The sequence below is a fragment of the Xyrauchen texanus genome, chromosome 20, assembly GCF_025860055.1.
Source record: "Xyrauchen texanus isolate HMW12.3.18 chromosome 20, RBS_HiC_50CHRs, whole genome shotgun sequence".
Lineage (NCBI taxonomy): Eukaryota > Metazoa > Chordata > Actinopteri > Cypriniformes > Catostomidae > Xyrauchen > Xyrauchen texanus.
Genome location: NC_068295.1, coordinates 29796875 through 29814096, shown reverse-complemented (window position 1 = coordinate 29814096; position 17222 = coordinate 29796875). Strand labels below are relative to the sequence as shown.

Sequence of the window (17222 nt, the reverse complement as noted above, 5' to 3'; positions counted from 1 at the left end):
CACATTCACTCACGTTCCAAAGATGTTTCACAGGGGAGTGGCCAACAGTTTCCCAGCCATTCCCTAATGTCCTGGCACCCTTCCAGACCCATGTCTGTGCAAATATATTTTTTGTTTGATTAAAGAGTAATAACACATGTGGGTTCTTCTATTTTTTTATAGGTTATCAAACTAAAAGTTTAGACACTAAAGTGTAAAAATGAGTTCTTCACAGGATTGTTCACTAGAATGTTGTTTTCAAACCTTTGGTCCTGAGCCAAACTTTCATATACTGCACAGTAAACATTAGTTTAAAATGATGCCGGAATTTGCAATGCGGCAGCACAACCATCCAAAGTTTTTTTATATTTTCTAAAATCTTAAACCGTTTCAGTAGTTCATTAGATATCTTGAAGCTATTCAGCCATTTACATGTTTTACATTTTTTATATTTAATGTGGTATTAAAAGTCTACCAATTTTATATATATTTTAATGCATATATGAAATTGACCAAGATAAACGTATCGGTTACCTAACGTAACCTCGGTTCTCTCTAGATGAGGGAACGAGTATTGCGTAAGCTAGCTTACGCTACGGGAAAGATTAATCTTTTCTGAGATATTGAAGCCAAAAAATTATCCTTAATTTTTGTATCCATTGTCAACGCAGTGCGGCAGCTGCAGACCTTGAGCGGGCTAGCTAGCGAGCTCATAGGTTGCTCTGTGGCAACTGCTGCAGCCTATAGACGAGCTTGGGCGAACTTGCATCCAATGAGAGGCGTCCGCGCGCTCACTGCATCAAAGCCCGCCAAAATGGGCGTGACTAGAGTTCATATAAGCGTAGTTCGTAGGCTGGAACCCTGGTTTTCATTGACTGAAGCGAAAAGTCGCTCGTGGCGCGAGCACGGCCGGCTACGCAATACTCGTTCCCTCATCTAGAGAGAACCGAGGTTACGTTAGGTAACCGATACGTTCTCTTACGAGAGGTTTTCTCTCGTATTGTGTAAGCTAGCTTACGCTACGGGAACCCATTGTCAACACCGTGCGTGCCAAGCATCCAGTGTATGAGCCCCAGGGAATTAAGGGGGGACCCGGGGGAGCCCTTATGAGTGGGGAAATAATATTTGGCCGGCAAGAATGCGGGTCATTGATTGTGTAATACATAAGCACATAGTGGGAAGGGAACGACAGAGCGGCGGTGCCGGTCTGTGTGGAATGTGTCCCATCAGTGCAGCTCACCAGGGGAGCTGTAGCGTATTAAACCGCTAGTAGTTTTGCCTGCAGAGCGGGCACTTCCATATTGTAAAATCTGACAAAGGTGGAGGGGACGTCCATCCCGCTGCCACACATATGTCGTGAATGGAAATCCCGCTGGACCATGCCCACGAGGATGCCATGCCTCTAGTGGAGTGAGCCCTAATGCCCAACGGGCATGGCAGGTCTTTTGACGCGTATGCAGCAGCAATAGCGCCCACTATCCATCTAGATAGTGTCTGTTTCGAGGCGGCGAGACCTTTGGTGCGCCCTCGAACGAAACGAAAAGCTGCTCGGAGCGTCTGAAAGCAGCGGAGCGCGCAGTATACAATCTCAGTGCTCTGACCGGGCAAAGGAGATTGGCGTCGCGTTCGCTATCCGGTGCTGGCAGCGCCGATAGGGAAATGACCTGTGCTCTGAAAGGAGTACCGATCACCTTGGGAACATAGCCGTGTCTAGGCTTTAAAATGACCTTGGAGTCACTTGGTCCAAACTCAAGACACGCAGCGCTGACAGACAGCACGTGAAGGTCTCCCACACGTTTGACTGATGACAGGGCAGTCAGAAAAACGGTTTTGAGTGAAAGGTATTTCAAATCCACGGATTGAAGTGGTTCGAAAGGGGGCTTTCATAGTTTCGAGAACTATAGAAAGATCCCAGATAGGAACCGATGGGGGCGCGGGGTTCATCCTTCTAGCTCCCCTGAGGAAGCGGATGACCAGCTCGCTTTTACCTCATGACTGGCCGTGCAGGGGTTCAGCGAACGCCGCAACGGCCGCCACATACACTTTGAGCGTGGATGGGGATCTGCCCTTATCCAGCAGCTCTTGTAGAAATACGAGCAGCGACGACACCCCACATGTCCGCGGGTCCAGGTCTCTGTCGGTGCACCATTTTGAGAACACAGACCATTTTGACGCATAGAGTCTTCTCGTGGAAGGGGCTCTAGCGTGTATGATGGTGTTTATTACTCCTTCTGGCAGAGCGACGGGTAGTCGTTGATCACCCATGCATGCAGCCCAGCGCTCTGGGTGGGGATGCCAGATTGTGCCGCGAGCTTGAGAGAGGAGATCTGCTCTCACTGGGATGGGCCACGGCGCTGTCAGTGACAGCTGCGTAAGCTCCGGGAACCATGTCTGATTCTCCCAACGCGGGGCTATGAGGAGCACCGAGTGACGCGCTTCCCTGATCCTCTGCATTACCTGTGGCAATAGCGAGACGGGAGGGAAGGCGTAAAGCGGGCGTCTGGGCCAGTCCTGGGCCAGCGCGTCCTCGCTTCGAGAAAAATATTGGGCAGTGAGAGTTCTCTTTGGACGCAAAGAGGTCTATCTCTGCTCTGCCGAATAGGTGCCATAACGTCTGGACTGTTTGAGCGTGCAGGGACCATTCCCCTGGAGGAATATTGTCTCTGGACAGTCTGTCCGGGCCGTCGTTCAGGTGGCCTGGCACGTGCGTCGCCCTCAGCGAGCGCAGGTGGCACTGGGACCAACTCAGTATGCGTTTTGTCAGATGGAAGAGGTTCCTGGATCTGACACCGCCCTGACGGTTTAGGTAGGATACCACAGATCTGTTGTCCGAACGGACCAGGACGTGGTGACCCTGAATGACCGGGAGAAAGCGCACGCAGCGCGCACTCGACCGCTATCATTTCCAGACAATTTATGTGAAGGAGCTTTTCCTGAACTGACCATAGGCCAAAAACCGGAGAGCCCTCGCAGACCGCGCCCCAACCCGTGTTGGACGCGTCTGTCGAGATGACTTTTCGGCGAGATACAGCTCCCATTGTCACTCCCCGCTGATACCATTCGGCCACTGTCCAGGGCTGCAGAGCTGATATGCAGGTCTGAGTCACCTTGATGGGCTGGCGGCCTGTGGCCCAAGCCTGGCGAGATGCGCAGGTGTTTAGCCAATGCTGAAGCAGGCGCATGTGCAGTAAACCCAGCTGAAGTACTGCTGCGGCTGAGGCCATGTAACCTAGCACTCTCTGGAATTTCTTCAGAGGCGTGAGGCTGTTCATCTGAAAAGATGCGGCTAGTCGCTGAACACGGCGTGCGCGCTGTGTAGATAAGCGAGCCGTCATTGCCACGGAGTCTAGTTCTATTCCCAGGAAGGAAATGGTCTGACTGGGCTGTAGTGAGCTCTTGGTCCAATTGACTGCAAGACCCAAACTGTTCAGATGGCTGAGGAGAACTGCTCTGTGAGACAGAAGCTCCATATGTGACTGAGCCATAATCAGCCAGTCGTCCAAATAGTTCAGAATTCGCAAACCCTGACTCCGCAGGGGTGCGAGCGCCGCATCCATGCACTTCGTGAAAGTACGGGTGCTAAGGACAGGCCGAACGGAAGGACGGTGTATTGATAAACCTGGCCGTCGGCGAATCTCAAGAATGGCCTGTGACGGGATTTATCTGAATCTGAAAGTATGCATCTTTCAGATCGAGAGAAATAAACCAGTCCCCTGGCGCACATGCGCGAGGAGTTTCCTGATTGTAAGCATTTTGAACGGTCTTTTTGCAAGCACCTTGTTCAAAACCCTGAGATCTAATATGGGTCTGAGGCCGCCGTCTTTCTTGGGAACAAGAAAATAACGGCTGTAAAGCCCCGACTTGCTCAGAGAGGGTGGCACTTTTCTATGGCCCTTTTGCACAGAAGGCTTGCTATTTCTGAACGAAGCATGCACGCTGCTTCCGTGTTCACAGTAGTTTCGAGCCAGCTCTGAAGCGAGGGGCGGCGATCGAACTGTAGCAAATAGCCCTGTTGTATTGTGCTTAACACCCACTTGGATATCCCTGGAATAGCTTCCCACGCTTTGAAGCGTAACGCTAGAGGGTGAATGGCCAATTCGCTCTGATTGCCGCACACAGAGCGCTGAACAAAATGTGTGAGCTGCGTTTAGTGTGTTCATGCATGATTGCTCGCAGACAGCATGAACAGGCTGTTTTGTGAGTGACTTCCCGACTGGAATGAATGGGGAAAGAGTCACATCTGTTACGTGATGCGCAAGCATAGTCATGGGCACGGGACTTACACACAGAGGAATGGTTGCTGGCCGTTTAACAGAGCGGGCAGAGAATGGGCGCACGCGACGCATTTGTGGGCGCATTTATTGACTCTAGCGCCGAGCGGTTCAGTAATCGCTTTATGTGAGCATGCTCTGGTGGGGACACGAGACATGCAGTGCTTGTGTGCAGAAGTGAACACTGGATTGTGGGCACATTTTCTACACATAGGGCTGGTCGTGTGACAGAGCGGGCAGAGAATGGGCGCGCGCGCGCACGCATTTGTGGGCGCCTTCATTGACTCGAGCGCTCGAGCGGTTCGTAACCGCTTTATGAGAGCCTGCTCTGATAGGGGCACGGGATGTGTTATGCTTGTGTGTAGGGGCGAACACTGGGTTGTGGGCACTTTTTCTACACATAAGACATGTTTGCTCTTTACAAGATTTATTTGGGTCGCCGTGAAAACGGCGTTTGAGTGCAGGCAAGCGGGCAGTGTCACCGGCTTGTTGGCTGCTAAATTCACCACTGTAGTAGCCTGAGAGAAGGGGACTGACGGGGGCAAAGCTTTGACGGTGGTCCGCCGTGGCGGGACTGAGCCGCCGCTTGTTCAACAAAGTTAGGAAGACTTCGGTTGCTCTGGTTTCAGCGCTACCTTAAATCAAGGCCCGCGGGGCGGCGGTCTGCGGCGGCTGTCTGAGCGCTGATCGAGGGCGCCGCCCTGTCGACGCTGAGAAGTCTGAGTTTGTTGAACTGGGCGCTGTGAAGAGGCTCGTGCAGGAGGCTGATCACGTGAGCGGCCTGCAGAGGAGCTAGCGCGACGCGGCAGGAAGAGGTTCATGGCTTGGGTGGCTTTCTGGACTTCTGAGAAGCGGTCAACAATGCCACTCACCGCGGAGCCGAAGAGACCGGTCGGAGAGCGGTGCGTTGAGGAACGTGGAGCGCTCTGCTTCTCCCATGTCGGCCAGTGTTAGCCATAAGTGTCTCTCGGTCACAGTCAGCGAGGCCATGCACTTCCCTAGAGCTTGGGCTGCAGCTTTGGTAGCTGAAGGGCGAGGTCTGTCGCGCCAGTAGATCAGTAACAGCCTCTGGGTGCCTGCCTTTCTCATCCCACTCCCGAAGAAGGTCTGCTTGTAGGATCTGTAAAACAGCCATTGAGTGCAGAGCAGATGCGGCTTGGCCGGCGGCGGAATAGGCGCGGCCAACATAGGCGGAAGTCGCTCTGCAGGCCTTAGACGGGAGCACAGGCTTGGAACGCCATCTCGCGGAGGGCGGACAAAGGTGTGCTGCTACCGAGTCCTCGACCGGGGGGATGGAGGAGTAGCCTCTCTCAGTGGCGCCGTCCACCGACGCGAGAGAGGTGGAGACGTGGGAACGGGTCCTGGCTGAAAAAGGAGCGTTCCACGACTTTGCAAGCTCCGTATGTAATTCCGGCAGGAAGGGAGCGCCCGGGCCGCGGGTGTAGAGCGGCAATGGCTTTGAAGAAAGCAGCCGTCGAGTCTGTTGGGTGCCTGCTCAGGGGCGGTGACCACTCGAGCCCGAGGCGGTCGACGGCCTGTGTGAGGAGGCGTGTTAACTCCCTTCGACTCGGCGCGGGTCCTGCTGGATTCCTGGGCCGAGGAGGAGGCTTGGGAGCCTGTCCACTCCTCGCTGTCCGAAGCCATGATGGAACAGCGGCCCTTATCCTCCGCCTCGTCATCCGAGATGGCAGCAGTGCGGCCGCTCGGCGGCAACTGCGCGTCCCGGGGCGGGGAGGGTGAAAGCGATGCTCGAGGGAGAGGCTCGGCGAGGCAGTCGCTTCAACCACAGTTTCCGGCAGCCTTTGTGAGCGGCGCTTCTTCCTGCGCGGCTGAGGGTAAGGCGGCGCGGCGGTTTCTGCTTTGACCGCTTCGAGTCGAGCCCGCAGGGTCGACATCGGTAGCTCCTCGCAGAAATCGCATCCGCTCTCGGTGAGGGCGAGCTCTGCGTGCCCCAGTCCCAGGCAGAGAGCGCAGATGATGTGGCGGTCTCCTGTGCTGAGAAGGGCGCGACATGAGGCGCAAGTGGAGCGAGGCATCTTGAAAAAGACGCTCGTACTCTTTTGTGAATAGTTCGTGAGAACTAGCTTGCTGAATAAAAGGATACGTCGTCGGATGGCGTAGCTCGCAGGATGGCTGAAGGTGGCTGAGACGGCCGGCTTCTTCTAGCGCTGTCCACGCTTGCTAGATGCCCCTCGAACGGCGACGCGGCTTCCAGGTCAGTGATGCGGAGAGCTTCGCTGAAGAGATGAAAATCAGGGTTCCAACCTACGCACTACGCTTATATGCACTCTAGTCACGCCCATTTTGGCGGGCTTTGATGCAGTGAGCGCGCGGACGCCTCTCATTGGATGCGAGTTCGCCCAAGCTCGTCTATAGGCTGCAGCAGTTGCCACAGAGCAACCTATGAGCTCGCTAGCTAGCCCGCTCAAGGTCTGCAGCTGCCGCACTGCGTTGACAATGGATACAAAAATTAAGGATAATTTTTTGGCTTCAATATCTCAGAAAAGATGAATCTTTCCCGTAGCGTAAGCTAGCTTACGCAATACGAGAGAACCTCTCGTAAGAGAACTAAGGATGTTTTATGTGCTGGAAACGATTTAATTTCCCCCTTTGGAGTTTTAGTAAAAAAGATTGTAGTTCAACGAGAGAGCCACCAATAAGAAGTCTAATTTGAGTAATCTTATGTATGCGGAGTTTCCATTGCAAGTAATTTTTTGCTTTGTTAGCCTGCCTCTAAATGAAAAAATAGAGAAATACCATAATTGGCTGTTAGGTTGTAGCGTTTCCATCATTGTAACCACATCCTATCACTTTTGCATCAGCAAGTTCCTCTGCATGCCGCCTTGGCTTTTGTTTCTACCCACTGTCTATATTTTAAGCTTTCATTTTTTTATGACTCATCTCCAGCTATGGAGAGACTGACATCAGTATTGTCCTAATCCTTAAAGAAGAAACTAAACTCCGTGCAGCAGTAAGTTTGTGTCACCCGTCATGGATTAAGAGCACGTGAAACAGTTGTTAAGCGAAACAGATGTCATTTGTTTGGTTGAGAGCACGTGTTTGAATTACTCCAACTGATTCTTGGAAGGATTCAGTCACTGAATTGGCTCTGCGCTCAGGAAGGGTGAATGCCAGTTTGCATGTGCAAAAAAGGCGTGATTAATTCCCGATTAGTTTAACACGTGCCAGTCGGAGAAAATCATTTTGCCACAATAATCCTAGGGAATATATCAGATCGATCTATTTATCTGTCCGTCCGTGAAGACAATATTAAAATATCTTGAATCTAATTATTGAGCTGAAGTTTTTGTGATGACAAGCACTAGAGCATTATAAGTAGCATTGGGCCTAAGCACAGACCACACTCAAAAACATATAATTTATGTTCACACTGATACTTAGAAAATACTGTTACAAGTATTTTTTATACGTTAAATTAATATTAATGTTATTTTATTAATAGGCCTTAGGACAGGTTTAACAGGTTTCCACTGGTGCTGTCTCTTGAACTGAATATAATCAAATGTAATTCACTGAGCGACATCTAAAGTTCAAAAGAAAAACTGCGCAATGATCAGCTGATACACTGTCATTTGACGGAATACGGAAATACAATTCCGCTGAGTTTGTATTCACTACGGCAATTAGGAGTTTTGACAGGATATTTTTAAAAAATAAGTGTAGGCTATTTTTTGTCATCAGTTGTGAAGTTGTTGTAATACATGTGGGTGTTGTGGCTCTGTCACATGGAAATAGAAGTGTAACATATCGCTGTTACTTACGGAGTTCACCACATCTTAAAAAAAGATATGGTGCTGTGTTTCTTAATCCATACGGTGTGTCCGATCAACACACTGTCCGCTGGCGAGAGCCGGATACTGTACTCGCGTGTATTCGGACCGGAGACAGCAGATGGCCGTGACTACACACCGGAGCAGAGACAACTGATGCAGAAAGAGAAACTTCACGTGGTAACGAGGTGAGATCAGGGCTGTAACCACAAACGTGTCCCCCCAATATTCATATTAGTTGTCAATCAATATGGTTTTCAATGACACGTTTTAACTGCTCTTTTAAAGGTGCACTCAGTAACTTTTGTCTTTGTGTCATCTTGGACTTACTCTGACACTTAGTGACTTGGATGCAGCATCATTTAATGTCAGATCCTCTCCATGTAGAATAAAACAGCTTTTATAAGGTTACTGATGTGACTGGAGTCTTCATTTTAATATGAGATGTTCATGATTTCCTGCATATATTGCAAAATTACAATTCATGTCTTTAGGAGTAAAACCTTTTTAATGAGGGAAAAATTACTGAGTGCAAATTTAAAATATTGGGTTAGATGATACAACCTTTACCTGTCGTAGCGAACATTTCATGGACTTAGATTAGTGGCTTAATTATGTTCTCGATGTGCCCATATGCATGTGTGTTTTTATTTTTTGTCTGCTTCTCTTTATCGTTCAGGCAGGTGCGGAGTGCTGTGGCACTGAGTAGAGAGGCCTCAGGCAATCCGTGTGTGGAGGCCGTGCTGGGTGAGGAGGCTGTGGCACTGGGTGAAGCAGATAGAGGGGTGTTTTCTCTGGGTAAAGCAGAGCTGTTTCCAGATCAAATTGTTGTTCTGTGGCTGGGGGTGCAGTCTCTAGCATTCACTCTGGTCTGCAGACCCCACGAGAATCTTCTGCTTGCAGAGGGAACACTTCGCAACATTGCACGTCATTGTTTAGAGGAACTCCGTCTGCTGGGACCTGGTTCTGAGGTGAGGTTTTGCTAGGAGTCACTTTTAAGTCCAGGGTTGGAAAGAGTACTGAAATATAATACTCAAGTAAAAGTACTGTTACTTCTTAACATTTTTTGTTTGAGTAGAGTGAAAGTACCTGTCCTTAAAACTACTCAAGTAAGAGTAAAAGAGTATCTCATTTAAAAGTACTCATGAGTAGTGAGTATTGAGTACTGAGTTGCGAAATCTATGCCCCTTTCTAATTAAAACTGTATGCTGCAATTTAAAAATGTAGCACACTTACCATAATTTGCATTAACTTTTATGACAAATTTTATAGTATTTTATTGGTGTTTGTGATTGACAACATTTACAATACATCACTTGTCTATGATTTTGTAAACACTGCATGAATCAGATTTATTTATTTTTAAAATGGCAACATGATTACAGAATTGGAAAGATGAAAGTTATTTTCAATATCATAATTTATGAAACAATTACATTAAAATCAGTTTTGTGTAGGGTCTAAATTTCCCTTAATGCCGATGGAGAGAGTTATTGTTGTGCATAAAACATGTTCAAAACAATGCAAGGAATGCAAAAAACCCCACTAAAAAAGCAGGGTTACTTGGGTGCGTTATGTCCCGCACAACAGAGGTGGTGGGCCACATCGGACTTTAAATTAATAATTCTCCTACAAAAATTAAATTCTCTCATCATTTACTCACCCTCATGCCATCTCGGATGCGTATGACTTTCTTTCTTCAGCAGAATACTAATTAAGATTTTTAGAAGTATATCTCAGCTTTTTTGGTCCATACAATGCAAGTGAATGGGTGCCAAAATTTTGAAGCTCCAAAAATCACATAAATCAGCATAAAAGTAGCCTAATCCATGTGACTCCAGTGATTAAATCGATTCAGAGGAGATATGATAGTTTGGGTGAGAAACAGATAAATATTTCAGTCAATGTTTACTATAAATTCTCCTCCCTGCTCAGTCAATCTCAACTTTAACTTTCTTCTTGTTTTTGGTGATTCACATTCTTCATGCAGATCATCATCTACAGGGCATGGTGAAGAATTTATAGCAAAAATGGACTTAAATATTAAATATCCGTTTCTCACCCACATCGATCACATAATTCCTGAAGACATGGACAATGGATTACTTTTATGCTGCATTTATGTGCTTTTTGGATCATCAACATTTTGGCATCCATTCACTTAGATTGTATGGGCCTACATGACTGAAATATTCTTCTAAAAAAAATTGTGTTCTGAAGAAAGAAAGTCATACACATCTGGAATGGCATGTGGGTGAGTAAATGATTAGCTCATTTTCATTTTGAGTGAACTATTTCTTTAAGTAATGGGGGGCCACATTGTCCTCTTTTTGAGATGCAGTGTCCCGCAATGATTTAGTTCTTGTATCTTTTAAACCCAGAAATAGTTGTGTTCTCATTCTAATGCATGATGCACAATTTTCTGAAGTTTGTGACTGGTGGAATATTCTGCTGAAGTATTGCTCTACAAATGTTGATACTTTTCTATCTTTATAAAGGCTAAGCAAAATTATAAATTATTTTATCATCACTACTTTCCTGGTAATTTGTTTTACAAATTAACACACTCTCTACATCAGGCGTCAGTATTATTAAAAAAATATTATTATTTAAAATGTCACTGTTTTATTCTATTACATTGATACTTTTAAAGCTACTCAAGTTATTAGGCCAAAAGTAGTGAGTGGTTTTCTTGTTTCCTTGTTATTGATGTTTGATTAATAGCCTTTTTATGACACTAGACAATGTTCAATTCAATTACATGTTCACTTCAAGTCTGACATATCGATGAAAAATATGCTTTTTGTCCCACTGTTTACTTTCACTTTAGACCAAACCATCTGCGTTTACATGAACGCCTCATCAAGACGGACATTAGTGGAATTATAAAGTGTATTTGATAGTTTAGTCGTGTACCCGCATTAATGCACAAACATTAGCTGTCTGTCAATCAAACAACATGCAGCTCCAGATGTCAGGAAATAAAAAGTCAATATATATTTTATCTCGATCAACCAATCAGTGGTGCTCTTGCTATCATGATTGATGTAATGAACACCCCTGTTCTAGATGTAGAACATAGGCCAAGTATAGACAATTACTCAACATTTTTTCATAGATCCATAGATGTCCATCTCTTTTTTCCAGATAAACATCAAGATTGTTTTATTGCCCATCCCTATTGATATCATTGCCTTAATCTCTCACATCAATCCAGTAATCTCAGTGATAGATAGTTCATTTACAGGCTACGCTATAGACACACAGAATATAAGCAGAAATACTAAGTTTACCTCAATATGTTTCTTAAAATTAGAGGCAGGATTAATGCTGATATCTGGCTTGAGCAAGTTAAACTCACATGACACTTTCACTTTTCACTGCGAAAAGCCCTTTCAGGTGCGGCCGTGATGTTCAGGTGTTGAAATGTGTTTGAGGCATCCACCACATCCATAACGGTTTGTGCCAGATCTACAGCTGCCATTCAAGTTTTTAAGTTTGACAGAATTTTGAAGGGAGTCACGAGACTCTCCCTAGTCAATCCCGTTGATGGATAAAAATTAAATCAGGACAGGGAAGTAACGAACACAGACGGTGGGAAAATAGCACATTAAAAGTACAGTTACAGCACTTATAATGTACTCAAGTAAAAGTATACAACTTAAACTACTTAAAGTATAATTCCTGGGAAAAACTATTTAATCTAGTCTAACCATCTAAGACTACTTAAAACTACTTTATCTAGTCTTGACCATTTAAGTCAAGCATAATTTTTTACTATGGTTCATACTTCGTGTTAGGGATTTGAGTTCAGTGTTTGCCACGTAACTCACTACACAGCATTTGTGCTACAGACATGAATGCCACCTCAAAATGTGTGGCTTGTTGAGGAGAGGTGTGAGGTGTTAATCCCAACATTAAAGTAGGGGCACAGCCATATCTTGGGATATTCATAGGCTCTTTTTACTTTGGCCAGTGAACAACCACCAAGAAAACACTAACAACCACATAATGTAGCAAAGCCCTGGCAACCACCCACAACACCCTAGCATCACAATGAGAGTTTTGCATGGGCAAGCGCCACTCAGTCTTGAGAAAATGTAAACATCTATTTTTTCTTTGTACTAGTGTGAATTTTTTTCTAAAAATGTGCTACCCTGACTTGTTTTAATTTAATTGTGTAGAGGCTGAAAACCATTGTTTGATCCTGAATTGAACTCTGAACTTCCATTATCTCATTAAACAGCCTTTGTCTAAGGAAGCTTTGATTTCCTTCATCTGCTGGCCTAGTTGCCTCATATCAGTAACTGGCAGTGGGAACCATTCAAATTACTATAATGTGCATCTCCTTCAACTGGGTCAGTTAGGATCACTAATTTATTTTAAGAATGCAAAATGTTAGAATAATAATGGAGATAATTATTTATTTCCACTTTGATTTCTTTCATCACATTCTCAGTGGGTCAAAAGTTTACATACACTTTGTTAGTATTTGGTAGCATTGCCTTTAAATTGTTTAACTTGTGTCAAACATTTTGGGTAGCCTTCCACAAGCTTCTCACAATAAGTTGCTGGAATTTTGGCCCATTCCTCCAGACAGTACTGGTGTAACTGAGTCAGGTTTATAAGCCTCCTTGCTCGCACACACTTTTTCAGTTCTGCCCACAAATTTTCTATCGGATTGAGGTCAGGGCTTTGTGATGCTTCACAGCTGGGATGGTGATCTTTGGCTTGCAAGCCTCACCCTTTTTCCTCCAAACACAATGATGGTCATTATGGCCAAACAGTTCAATTTTTGTTTCATTAAACCTGAGGACATTTCTCCAAAAAGTGTGATCCCTGTGCCCATGTGCACTTGAAACTGTAGTCTGGCTGTTTCTGGCAGTTTTGGAGCAGTGACAAGGGGATCGTCATATTTGGGGGGTCCTTGGCATCAAAAAGTTTGAAAACCCCTGATTCAATACGTGACATTTTTTAGGTCATTGATTACATAATTAATAAATTCACAATTCCCAATAAGCTCAGAAAGCTGTAAAATGTTTCTTTCTTTCTTTTTTAATTATACCCTTTCTAACTGTAATTGCTATATGGTTAGGGTCAGAGTTGTTGGCACTCAGTGACCAAGGACAAAATTTGAAACTAGGCAGGTTGCAAGCAATTGATTATTTGGCACTACACTTCTTTCTTTTCTCTCTGGCTGACTTGGCTGTTATTTTCAGGTGTTGCTGAAAAGTGATCGAGTGGACGCAATGTTGCAGAGACTCCTTCCTCATGGTCAGCTCCTCTTCTTAAACCATCGTTTTGCCCTCAGCTTGGATAAAGAGATATCAAGCTACATGAGCAAATGAGAGAGCCTGTGTATTGGTATAATTACATTGGCAAGTGTTTACCACATATTTTGAGTCATGAAATAAAAACTGTCTGTTAAATCCAAGATGCTCTGATATAGATTACAGAAATCACTTCTCCTCAGAAGGTGCATTGCACACTGCTGCAGTTGTTTGCAAAGTAGAGTATAACACCCACAAAGTGTAACACTGGTTAACTGGTTGTTCTCTAAGAGGATACCAGAGGGCACAAGTTCTAAAACTCTGATTCCACTTTGACATTAGATTAGATGGAAAAGTATGATCCCACACACAAAAAAGCATTGCCGCTTTTAAAATCCAGGAGAGTGATTCTGAAGGCGTAAAGAGTTAATTCAAGTGAATGCTGAACTTATTTGGACCTTTCAACATTTGAGAGGGGGCATCTCTGTTGTGTGGCTTGTGCCAGAAACCTTGTTTTTTCCATGCCCTTTACAGCCATTTTATTTGCATATGGGTTGTACAGCCTGCCATCTGCCCATTAACACTGTGATATCTCCTGGCAGAATGATTAGTGAGTACCTGGGTAACTTTTCATAACTGATCATTTTATACATTTGTCCACCGAGTTTCTTGTTAATGTAATGCTGAATTTATATTAATACCGACTGGATGTTTTAAAATAAAACCTCTGGGTTTATATTTATTTAGCTCTCCGCTAGAGGGCAGTGTTGCATTTTATTGTTTGCTCTATATTGTGTTTCAGTGAAGTGCATAGCATTTAGAATAATCCTCTAACACTTTCATCTAAAATAATTCAACAGATCACAGCAGTGTGCCTGCCAACAGATTTGAGATTGTTGATTGACAAGGCCGTATGAAGCTTTCATATCTAGGCCAACAGAGCAATCACACAATTCCAGAAAATCCATATTTAGACTCTGTTTCCTCTAATTTAACAATTGACAATTTACCTCGGTCACCATGCTGCACTTGAATTGAATGGAGGGTGAGGATGAAGTCCACTTATTGTAATTGTGAGGCCAGCAAGTGTAACTCACAAGTATTGTGGTTCAGTATGTTGACTTGTAAGTGCGAATAGTTTCTCTTGTAATCTGCCTTGTATGTTGGTTGGTATTCTGCCTGCATCTAGCAAGACTAGAGCCCTGTTATGACTATATTTCCATAGCTGTGAAGAGCTGTTCAGTGACACACATTTAGCATATTAACATAGCAACAAAGTGACATATTACTAAAGTGTATGCAGTCTGATAAAACTGAAATCTATCACAGCATTTACGTCACACTTTTATCATTACATTTTTTTCCCTTCAATAACAGCCTCTTTACAAAGCCTGCCTTACATTGTCACAGACAGTATCAAAACAAACTGTGCTGAAATGTTAAGATTAGAGATCCTGTTAAATATATGATCTTAAGGCCCCAGTACACTCACAGAGAAGTTCTTTGTTCTTCACTCAGAGCCAAAAAAAAGTTCAAAACTGCTGAGCAACTACAAAACATTAATACACTGGCCACATCACTGTGGGAGACGTGTAGAGGAGCATTTAAATACAAGGAGGAACAAGACTACATTTATAATCAATGACTTCATGCCTCATTCAATGATTACAATTCACAAGCGATCAGTAAAAGCTGCTTTTTTTAATCAATCGATTATTGTTTGAAGTAATATATATGCAGTAGAAAACGTAATTTATCTAGTTTACATTATGAATTCATGGTGCTTATGCGCCATATGGGGCCATGATATACTACTGCAAAGATGTGTATATAAAATAGTAATAATGGGCAGATACAGACCAAAAACAAATTATAAAAAATAACGATAGAGGCATATCTTACTTAGGGGCACATAAGTGAGGTATTTTATCAAACAACAGTGTGAATGTACACTTGAGTAGATTCCTTTTATAGACAAATAAAAAATAAAATCGCATGACTTGGTCTTGGAAAATGCCTCTACGCGAACGATCAGATGTAGGTATATTTGCACCATCTGTCTAATAATGTCACACTGGTGTGTTCACGTTGACTGATCCTAACTGAATGAAGTGGAACCAGTGCCATGTATCACAAAAAAGATGAACAAATACTCGATCCCAGGATTGGTTTTAATTTGACGAAACTTACCAAATCCAATCAGGCTTCATTAGCGTTAAGTGGTAGCAAGACGCTCGTTACCAACTCACTCTATCAACCCAGAGACAGTTTGATCCCGAGGTTATGAGGTCATTAGTTCACGTGCGCGTTCACATGAATGACGCAAACAGCCTTCTGGTGTCAAAATACTATTTAGAAGTGATTTTAATATCTCTTCTGTTCCTTTCTATAATCCAATCGATTCAGATATAGGTAAAATTTGTCTGACCTCTTCTAGAAATAACAATAAATATGTACGGTCTTTGTTTCAGAAAGAAGTATCTGTCCCATATGTTGTTTCATACTGGAATTCTTTTGTAAATGATATTAACTGGAAAAAAGTATGGACTATTCCCAATAAGTTTTTTGTTACAAACAAGGTCAAAGAAATTTCTTTCAAAATTATCCGTAAGTAGGCTACTACCCTGCTAACCATTATATGACGAAATTCAAAAGGGACATTGATGTGAACTGTTCTTTTTGCGGAAATCACCCTGAGACCACCCAGCACCTTTTTTGGATCTGCACACACTCCACAACCTTCTGGAAAGACTTCTGCAGCTTTATTATGAAAGAACTTTACAAGGACTTTACTTTGAAGTGGGAAAATGTTGTGTTTTTTTTTTTTTTTAGAAAACAAAGATATTTTCTTTATTATACATTTACTAATTGTGCAAGCTAAATTCTATATCCACAAATGCAGATATGTAAAACAAAAACCGGCCTTTAAACATTTTTATTGTGATATGTTATCGTATATAAAATTAATTTGTGGTTCATTGAACAAAAAGGATATGAAAACTAGAAATATTTGTATAACTTACAATTTGTTTGAATGTATGTGATACCTATCCCCCTGGCAAGGGTAATATTAAGTTGTATGTTTTGTATACTGTTGTTTACGTTTGAGCAATAAAAAAAAAAAAAAAAAAAGAAAAATCTGTCCGTCATCAGGCTATTCATCGCTCAAAACATGCCAATAGGAAGCATTATTAGCTGTCTTTTAAATGCATTTTTTTAATAAATGTTTTTTTTTGTTGTTGTTGTTGCAGTAAATAAATAAAAGATATAATGCAAAAAAAAAAAAAAAAAAGAATGAAGCAAACAGCCAATCGAGTGCGAGACAGTGCGAGTCACATCTCGCGAGAGAGATAGCGAGATTTACATTGGCTGAACTCGCTGAAGATGTTTATGAACATTATAAGAAATTAAATACAGTTATTACACAGCACAAGAAGACGTTACAAAAAAATGATAAATCAAATCACACACAACACGAATGATGATTATGAAATCATGAATAATTATAATACATTCACACAGCGCAGATGGTCACTAGTAAATGATAAAGAATTTAGGCATTAACACAGCAAGAACAAGCATTGCTGCTGCTATAGCACGAAAAAATGTGAATGTGATGAAAATATTAAAATAGATAATATATCGATGTGAAAGTAACTTTATATAGGCCCAAACAACAAGAACATTCAGGTTTGTAATTAAAAAATTTAGTATCTTGATTTGAAATTTGAATCTTTAGTATTATTACACATATTTGGTGTGCTAGTGTGCTTTTAGCCTATTGAACTTCAAGTGAAATACTGAATGCCAGCAAATCCTAATAAGGGTTTTTGGTAGCATTCACTCTTTTCTGATATATCTACAGTATATTGAAAAATCTATCTAATTGCTTGTCTGACGTTGAAGATAAG

The 17222-nt window shown here is 43.3% G+C and overlaps 1 protein-coding gene across 1 annotated transcript; it reads left to right on the top strand.

Annotated features, from left to right (window-relative positions):
- The first annotated feature begins 7860 nt into the window (after positions 1-7860).
- Positions 7861-16391, top strand: ap5s1 (adaptor related protein complex 5 subunit sigma 1). The gene is made up of 3 exons (XM_052151361.1): positions 7861-8229; positions 8721-9012; positions 13261-16391. Exons 1-3 carry the CDS (start codon positions 8060-8062, stop codon positions 13387-13389), a joined length of 591 nt encoding a protein of 196 aa, XP_052007321.1. The 5' UTR covers positions 7861-8059; the 3' UTR covers positions 13390-16391.
- Positions 16392-17222: the final 831 nt, after the last annotated feature.

Excerpts from the sequence above, each read along its gene's own strand:
- ap5s1 (XM_052151361.1), top strand. The coding sequence starts at position 8,060 with ATGGTGCTGTGTTTCTTAATCCATACGGTGTGTCCGATCAACACACTG. Across the intron at positions 8,230-8,720 it reads AAACTTCACGTGGTAACGAG|GCAGGTGCGGAGTGCTGTGG; the intron begins GTGAGATCAGGG and ends TTTATCGTTCAG. Across the intron at positions 9,013-13,260 it reads TGCTGGGACCTGGTTCTGAG|GTGTTGCTGAAAAGTGATCG; the intron begins GTGAGGTTTTGC and ends TGTTATTTTCAG.